Below are 9,854 nucleotides of genomic sequence, written 5' to 3'. Positions count from 1 at the left end.
CAGAAAAAGAAGAAGTTTCCTGTGAAACTCGCCAGTCTATTCTTGTTCTTAGAAATGAAGGCTATTCCATGCGAGAAATTGCAAAGAAACTGACAATTTCCAGCGGTGTGTACTACTCCCTTCAGAGAACAGCACAAACGGGCACTAACCAGAGCAGAAAGAGAAGTGGGAGGCCCCGGTGCACAACTCGGCAAGAAGACAAGTACATTAGAGTCTCTAGTTTGAGAAATAGACGCCTCACAGGTCCTCAACTGGCAGCTTCTTTAAATGGTACCCGCAAAACGCCAGTGTCAACGTCGACAGTGAAGAGGCGACTCCGGGATGCTGGCCTTCTAGGCAGAGTGGCAAAGAAAAAGCCATATCTGAGACTGGCCAATAAAAAGAAAAGATTGGTATGGGCAAAAGAACACAGGCATTGGACAGAGGAAGATTGGAAAAAGGTGTTATGGACAGATGAATCCAAGTTTGAGGTGTTTGGATCACACAGAAGAACATTTGTGAGACGCAGAACAGGTGAAAAGATGCTGGAAGAGTGCCTGGCACCATCTGTCAAGCATGGTGGAGGTAATGTGATGGTCTGGGGCTGCTTTGGTGCTGGTAAAGTGGGAGATTTGTACCAGGTAAAAGGGATTTTAAATAAGGAAGGCTATCACTCTATTTTGCAACGCCATGCCATACCCTGTGGGCAGCGCTTGATTGGAGCCAATTTCCTCCTCCAACAGGACAATGACCCAAAGCACACCTCCACATTGTGCAAGAACTATTGAGGGAAGAAGCAGGCAGCTGGTATGCTGTCTGTAATGGAGTGGCCAGCACAGTCACCAGATCTCAACCCCATTGAGCTGTTGTGGGAGCAGCTTGACCGTATGGTCCGCAAGAAGTGCCCATCAAGCCAATCCAACTTGTGGCAGGTGCTTCAGGAAGCGTGGGGTGACATTTCAACAGATTACCTCAACAAATTAACAGCTAGAATGCCAAAGGTCTGCAATGCTGTAAATGCTGTAATTGCTGCAAAAGGAGCATTCTTTGACGAAAGCAAAGTTTGAAGAAAAAAATGAATACTTCAAATACAAATCATTATTTCTAACCTTGTCAATGTCTTGACTATATTTTCTATACATTTTGCAACTCATTTGATAAATAAAAGTGTGAGTTTTCATGGAAAACACGCAATTGTCTGGGTGATCCCAAACTTTTGAACGGTAGTGTATATATATATATAATGTTAGCTAAAGAAAATATAAACATAAAAATATACGGAAATGCAATGACCGCTGCCATTTTTACAAAAATACTCAATTACAGTACTTGTGTCTCCAATGCTGGTCTAAATGTACTGTTGTGTCAGAATAAACAAGAGGATGTATAGCAGCATATTTTTATTCAAACTGAACAGAAACATTGCACATTTGCCTTTTCATGCCCTAGGTTTCTTTCCATTTAGCTGATAAATAAATCCACAGTCCAAACTGAGTGAGTAAAGAAGAAATACAAGAAGCACGTTACATTGAAAAAAGGACAAAGTAGTCAGGTCACATTTGGAGACCTAATAGAAAAATAGAACAGCGATATTCATAATTCACGTTACATGATGCAATATAATTTAAATCATGCATTTCTGATGAGATAATGTGTTTACGGATGAAGTTCAAAATACGAGGTATTTGTTGGCTCACATCTTTGCTACATTCTTAGCAAGTGGTTGAATTTAATACTGCATAAAACATGCACTTGAAAATGTTTCTGGTCGACTTCAATTCAGCTCTTTCACTAAAATACAGTAGAGTACAGATCCATGCCAAACAATGTGCACAGTCACGTTTTAAACTCCAATTAACAAAGCTACAACACAAGTCATGAGGCAAAACCCCACCCACAAAATAATACGTGTAACATTACTATATAATATGGCCACTTCAGTACTACAAGTGTCAGTGTCTAAGTCTTCTTTTGGGGATTATAAAAGCTGTTTAAGTAGCATTTATGAGCTTTGAGATAGGAAAATAGATCAGATTAAAGCAAAAGTCAGACATTTGGAGAAATACACTTTCTCTTTCTGGCTGCAAGTTAGATTAGAGGGTACCACTTTCAAATAAAGCTATTGGTTAGCTTAGCTTAGCATAAAGACTGAAAAGACAGCTAGCATGACTCTATCCATAGGTGTCAAAGTCCACCTACCAGCACCTCTAAAGCTCTCAAATAATGCAGCATGTTGTATCCAGAGCTGCAACAATTCATCAATCAGTTGTCAAATATGATTAAGAATCATTAATAGGTTCTTTACTCCTCTGTGACCGTAAACTGAATGCCTTGTGGACCAAACAAGACATTTGAGGACGTCGTCTTCGCCATTGAACACTGATCTGACATTTTATAGACCAAACCACTAATCGATTGATCGAGAGCTAGAATAATCCTTTGTTGCAGCCCCAGATTATATATCCTTTTATATATATATATATATATATATATATGTATATTTCTAACAAGTTTCCAGACAACCACGAGAGTTTTCAGAAAGTTACTGGCCACGAAAATGTCTGTCACGCAACCCTTTGTAAAACAGTACATGGTTTTTGTTGAGATTAACCAAACAAAATATGTAATTAATGATTTTTGGAACTGCTGGTTAGTGGATTGTATTCCTTGCATGGGACGGAGCCGGGCCCGTCTTTTGTCTTTGTGATGAGCTGAGCTTACTTTCGGCTGGCTGAAGCTTTTTTAGGAGACACATAATAGAATGACAAGTGTGTTTCAACAAATATCAACTACTCTTAGTTTAGTGAGTTTTAATTAAATGTATGTTTCAGCTGTCTGTGTTAAATCAGCAGATGAAATGTCTGCAGAAATGAATTGATGTCAGAACAACTTCATCAAGGCACATTGTGTGTGTGTGTGTGTGTGTGTGTGCGTATGTGGGGGGTACGTGTGTGTGTGTGTGTGTGTGTGTGTGTGTGTGTGTGTGTGTGTGATAAGTGTGACCCTGCATTTATAAAATTGGGGGAAATAGATTTCTCTATGTATCTCATGTTAATGTGTTGTGGCTAACATGGGATCAAGACATAACTGCAGTCATTGTTTTTTATAAATTATGGCAATAAAAGTCATGGTTGAACTTGGATTTCGGTGAGGAGGCCATGCATTTTTTCATTAGGATCTTAAAACAAGGCACAGGAGGGGAGGGAGCGGAGCACTCAATCTGCATGGCAAGCATCGTCACAGGTCCTGCTGTTCCTGAACTCCTTCATCCTTCAGAAACTCTACAGCCACATTACAAGCCAGAGCTTACAGGTTCTTAAACAGCACTTGTAAATAACTTAATTATGTACAGATTTACAACAAAATATCTTCGTGACCCCGGATAAAATGCATACAACGAGGAGGTGCCAAGAGCAAAACGAACCACAGCAGAAACAAACATCCCTCTCATAATCGTGTCGTGTCCAATGCCCAGAATAGTTAGTGTTAGCTCTCTGGTTGACAGGTTGACACATCGCTTTGAGTTTCCTTTCTGACGTGGTGTCATCGGCTGATTTGTAGCTGCTCCGACAAGCTCGCCAAACACAGCTCTGTCAGCCTTCAGCACGGGAAGACTGAAGGGGGCAGAAAAACCTCTACGACAGCGCCTCTAAAGCTCATCTCTAGCAGTAAAAGCGAAGAGGAGCAGAGCCAAAGAACCTCCGCATGCGCTGCTGCCTCTGCTGCAGGCTGCATTTAAGAGGAAGTAAGCCTAAGCGATCAGCTTGGAGATGGTGTCGGTAGCTAACTAACAGGTTTAGATGGTGCTCCGTCAGCATCGCCGCTGCAGCAGCCCGTTTTGCTGCCTGTTTTGGGCCCAGCGCAGCCGCTCGTGTCCGGGCCGCCTCCACCGCAGGAGCTCGAGGGGGCAGAAGCACTCGGGCCACGTTGTCTCTTCTGGTGCAGTTCCTCCCAATTGGCCCTGTTGGCTTTGATCATGTCGACCATGGGCTGAAGTTTGGGATTCAACTTGACAAGAGTCTAGGGGGAGAGGAAAGGAAGGAAGATGAGAATATATACTGAAAGAAATATAATAGAAATATAATAACAGACAGAAGAAACAGCATCAGTCGCCTATTCGAAGCAAACGCTGCATCTGTGAAGGCCCCTTTCCCAGGAGCCCGCAATGTTGCCTTAAAGAACAGCATTGGCGCCTAGTGACTAACAACATACGAAATAGGGCAGCTATCTGCATCCTAAACAATAGGATAAACAAGTTTTATCCTATTGTTTAGCCAGTAAAATGGTTACCATGTTAACCATTGCAGCGTAGCATTTTAACATGATGTAATTTGCTCATTATCTCTAAACACTGCGGTCAACTCAGCCGACACTCGGATCTCCTTGGTCAACTGAGCCGACACTTAAATTTCTGTGCACCTATAGATTGATGTTGACGGTAAACGCATTCGATCGGGAGCGCGCAAGGGTTTTGATAAAGTTAGCGGCAGGATTCACGTGACACAACATCCGGTTCTACAAAGTTAGCGGAAAGAACTACGTGAAACAACATCCGTTTTTCAAAATAAGATGTCGACAAATCATACACTAGCATATACAAGTAAATAATTAACTGATTTTGAATCTTTATAGATCGTTTCTGAGATTTATCTTAAATTATGCTAACATTAAAACGTTTTACTGTACCAAGGAAGAGTTTATAAAAATAAAACTCAGACTTTTGTATGTTAAAAAATTCCTGTATATAGATTTCCCCAACAGTTCCAGGAAATGAATGATGCAGCTGTGTTCAAGACAGTCCTGACTTCCATTATCCTGGGAATCAGACATATCTACGGTCCCAATTGGGAGATATTTCAAATTAAAAGTCCTAAATGTTTAAAGAAATCGGTCATTTCTTTAATGTTTGAAGTGCTTTATATATGTTTTTCCTCATAAGCCCCAGCATTGACTGATGCAGCTGTGTTCAGGACAATCTTGACTTCCATTATTCTGGGAATCAGACATATCTACGGTCCCAATTGGGAAATATTTCAAATTAAAAGTCCTAAATGTTTAAAGAAATCGGTCATTTCTTTAATGTTTGAAGTGCTTTAAATATGTTTTTCCTCATAAACCCCGGCATTGACTGATGCAGCTGTGTTAATTTTTAACACTACATACAAGTGTTAAAAAAAATAACACTACTGAGTGTTACGAAGAGTTACATTTAAACTTCCAAAAGAATCAATAACACTAAATTGGTGTTAAAGTACTAACTCTCCAAAAAGAGTGAAATTAACACTTTGTGGTGTGGACCCTTATACACTCTTCTAAAGTGTTAAATTCAAATCTGAGAGTGTTAATTTGGCTCTGCTGATTTTGCTGTGTACACGCCCATGTTCAAAGCCCCATATATAAAGTTGTACACATTTCAAACTTCAAGCAAAAGAACCAGGTTATGGGAACCATCTATATCCTGCTTTTACATTACATGTCATTTAGCAGACGCTTTTATCCAAAGCGACTTACAATAAGTGCATTTCAACCTAGAGTACAAACTAAGAACAACAAGAATACAGGAAGTAACATTTCCTCAACATTGTCGAACTACAAAAGTACCATAAGTAAGAGCTATTTAAGAGCCACAGAAGTGCAAATCTGTGTTTTAATCCAGATATAGTCGGAAAAGGTGTGTTTTCAGTCTCCGGCGGAAGATGTAGAGACTTTCTGCTGTCCTGATGTCAGTGGGGAGCTCATTCCACCACTGAGGAGCCAGAACAGCAAACAGTCTGGATTTCGAGTGATTAGCTCGAGGTGCAGGAGTCACAAGTCGATTGGCTGTTGCCGAGCGGAGCGAACGTGCCGGGGTGTACGGTGTGACCATACCGTGGTTCGCTGTGTGCCCATCACCCTACATGAAAAGCACACTTTACAGAATAAACAATGTTTATCATCTTCTGACTTTCCCCCTAAATACACCTTTATTGGACATGTGACACTAATCTAAGGGTTTATTTCATGTCTCTCCTAATAAATATGTACTATAGTACTTCTAATAGACTGTCTGATTGAAGAGTGACACACACCCTGTTTCATCCCAATCTCATACCCACACACAGACACTCACTTTCTAACGACCCCACCTGTGCGAGAAATACAGATACTATTTTGACGAGAACCTTTATTTGACCCCTGCAGAAAAACTCCACCAACACTGATGAAGTTATTAGGATTTTTTGGTTTCTTTTTTGTAATTAAACATTAACCGGGTCAAATTTACCTAAGAACATCAGTGCTGTATATAAGAAACGAACAGAAGAGGGTTAATTTGTACAAAGAAAATATTTTATTGCCAGTGTAGGTCAGTCAGTATGGGTTGAATCATAGATCAAGAAAAAAATGCATCAGTCATTGCCTGGGGTTTTGAGGAAAAGCATAAATAAAGCACTTCAAACATTAAAGAAATGACCGATTTCTTGAAACATTTAGGACCTTTAATTTGAAATATCTCCCAATTGGGACCGTAGATTTGTCTGATTCCCAGGATAATGGAAGTCAAGATTGTCCTGAACACAGCTGCATCAGTCAATGCCGGGGCTTATGAGGAAAAACATATTGAAAGCACTTCAAACATTAAAGAAATGACCGATTTCTTTAAACATTTAGGACTTTTAATTTGAAATATCTCCCAATTGGGACCGTAGATTTGTCTGATTCCCAGAATAATGGAAGTCTGGATTGTCCTGAACACAGCTGCATCAGTCAATGCCGGGGCTTATGAGGAAAAACATATTTAAAGCACTTCAAACATTAAAGAAATGACCGATTTCTTTAAACATTTAGGACTTTTAATTTGAAATATCTCCCAATTGGGACCGTAGATTTGTCTGATTCCCAGGATAATGGAAGTCAAGATTGTCCTGAACACAGCTGCATCAGACAATGCCGGGGTTTATGAGGAAAAACATATATAAAGCACTTCAAGCATTAAAGAAATGACCGATTTCTTTAAACATTTAGGACTTTTAATTTGAAATATATCCCAATTGGGAGAGTAGATATGTCTGATTTCCAGGATAATGGAAGTCTGGATTGTCCTGAACACAGCTGCATCAGTCAATGCCGGGGCTTATGAGGAAAAACATATTTAAAGCACTTCAAACATTAAAGAAATGACCGATTTCTTTAAACATTTAGGACTTTTACTTTGAAATATCTCCCAATTGGGACTCTTCCTTGGTACAGTAAAAAAGTTTTAATGTTAGCATAATTTAAGATCAATCTTAGAAACGATCTATAAAGATTCTAAATCAGTTAATTGTTTCTTGTATACAGGACTGTCTCAGAAAATTAGAATATTGTGATAAAGTTCTTTATTTTCTGTAATGCAATTAAAAAAACAAAAATGTCATGCATTCTGGATTCATTACAAATCAACTGAAATTTTGCAAGCCTTTTATTTTTTTTTATATTGCTGATTATGGCTTACAGCTTAAGAAAACTCTAAAATCCTATCTCATAAAATTTTAATATTTCCTCAGACCAAGTAAAAAAAGATTTATAACAGCTGAGTGTTTGTCAAGGCTCAGGAAACCCTTGCAGGTGTTTCGAGTTAATTAGACAATTCAAGTGATTTGTTTAATACCCTACTAGTATACTTTTTCATGATATTCTAATATTTAGAGATAGGATATTTGAGTTTTCTTAAACTGTAAGCCATAATCAGCAATAAATCAGAATAAAAGGCTTGCAATATTTCAGTTGATTTGTAATGAATCCAGAATGCATGACATTTTTGTTTTTTTAATTGCATTACAGAAAATAAAGAACTTCATCACAATATTCTAATTTTCTGAGACAGTCCTGTATGTTAGTGTATGATTTGTCGACATCTTATTTTGAAAAACGGAAGTTGTTTCACGTAGTTCTTTCCGCTAACTTTGCAAAACCGGATGTTGTGTCACGTGAATCCTTCCGCTAACTTTATCAAAACCCTCGCGCGCTCCCGATTGAATGCGTTTACCGTCAACATCAGTCTATAGGTGCACAGAAATGTAAGGGTCGGCTGAGTTGACCACGGAGATCCGAGTGTCGGCTGAGTTGACCGCAGTCTCTAAACACAACGTACAGCTGAGGCCGATCGGAATGTGACTAGATTTGAATATTGTGACCTGATGAAATGATCAATGAGATCAATAAAAGCCGTATTAGCACAGTGCCGAGCGGCTTCCATTAGCTAGCCAGTGGGACGCCCGCAGTGACACTCACATGCACTCACGTGCACGTGCTGCCGGACCGGCCACATGAACACAGCACAGCTCGTATTACGGCTGGCACAGAGGGATCGTGACTGGGTAGATATCACTGCACCAGATCTTCAGCAAATACTTGTTTGCTGCTATTTTAATGCTCTGAAAAGTGTATTTAGCGCCTGTGCCTGTGTTTTGCATCCAGTTTACTGGATTAGGAAATATTGTTACAATTTGAGAAAAGGGTTTAACATCTTTATGTTTGTGCAGCAAACTAAATATGACACTGGAGTCTGAAAACATCTTCAGAATACTAAGTTTTGTAAAAAAAAAGTATATATTTTAAATATCGACCATTTATAATTTAAACTGGAGGCTTAGCTCAGCACATTATTAATCAAATGTCAACAATACAGAGAACACGCGGCTACAATAAGAGCAACATACAGTTGCTTAATAGTTTTCAGTCAATGAAGTGGCTGCTCTTTAGAGATTAGAGGCACATGTATGAATGAGATAAGTCGCCTTTGTCATTCGTCTGTGTTGTAAGTGGCACTGTAGTCGAGGCTGTCATCCACCATTTTAATAAATGACCTGAGAGACGGGGGATTTGGTTCCCTCTGTTCTTCTCAAATTGTCTACTGTGTCTTTTGGATTCCCAGGGAAGTCTGTAATTAGTTGTTGTTTCATTATCCCTGTGCTATATGGAAACATAATGTGGGCATGGGCACCACAATCCAAATTGTTATTCACACATGTAAAGGAGGTACATTTTTCAGTCAGTACATTCACAGTGAGCATTGTGTGCGTATGAAAGGGAGACCAAATGTGTTTTTACAATTGGAGAAAGCACAACTAATCACAGCTGCCAATTAATTGAACTTTCCATGGATTTATATTCAGAGGTTATATTCACGAAAACAATTAAAGCACTTGTGTGGGTGGTCAATCAGAACAAAGCTCAATAATGTGGCCAAGTTCAGACATTAAGACTATTTATTAAAAACAGCCATGTGCTCACTTTAGTTAATTAAAAATGTCCTGAAAGATATTTTAAACACTGTCTGACTCAATAATTCATAGTACTGTAATTGCTGGAGTATGAGTGCTACTCATCATGAAGCTGTTCCCCTGTGATGCCGATTAATATTAGAACACAATATGGATTTAAAGTCGACTTTGTGTTTTCACACTGTTTTTATATGTGTGTTTAAAACATGGTAATGTAGAGTTAAAGCAATTAGCTGATGATTGAATACCCATTTAGGTTATTTTAACATTCACTTGTTCCAGCTTCTTAAATGGGAGGACTTGCTGCGACTTTTGTCTCCCAACACCCTAAAATAACCTTTTTTATAAATGTGTACATCTATAAACATAGATTAGATTCAAATGTATTGTCATTGCACAAGAACGACGTCTTAAATAACATACATAAATGTAACAAGTAATATAAACTGTTAAAGAAAATAATATCACACTGTGAGGGCATGTGGCCTACACAGTACACATACAAATTGTGAATTGATCATTTTTATCTTTATGGATTTCTTTTTTTTAAAGGAGAACAATTTCCCTCTTTCTTTAAAACATATATCCACAGTGGAACATTGTCATTAGTTTGCACAGCATCATTATTCCACT

At 38.8% G+C, this 9,854-nt stretch overlaps 1 protein-coding gene across 2 annotated transcripts in view; it reads right to left on the bottom strand.

Annotated features, from left to right (window-relative positions):
* Window positions 1-2,974: 2,974 nt before the first annotated feature.
* Window positions 2,975-9,854, bottom strand: part of pde11a (phosphodiesterase 11a) — a 32,346-nt gene continuing 25,466 nt past the window's right edge. For both annotated transcript variants that reach the window (XM_056433195.1, XM_056433202.1), the window contains one exon: window positions 2,975-3,999. In XM_056433195.1, the coding sequence (XP_056289170.1) occupies window positions 3,763-3,999 (237 nt within the window). In that variant the 3' untranslated portion in view covers window positions 2,975-3,762. The remainder of the gene's footprint in view (window positions 4,000-9,854) is intronic.

This window comes from Pseudoliparis swirei, chromosome 2 (assembly GCF_029220125.1).
Source record: "Pseudoliparis swirei isolate HS2019 ecotype Mariana Trench chromosome 2, NWPU_hadal_v1, whole genome shotgun sequence".
In the NCBI taxonomy this organism is placed as follows: Eukaryota; Metazoa; Chordata; class Actinopteri; order Perciformes; family Liparidae; genus Pseudoliparis; species Pseudoliparis swirei.
The sequence above is the reverse complement of the archived record's forward strand: the minus strand, read 5'-3'. Positions and strand labels throughout refer to the sequence as shown.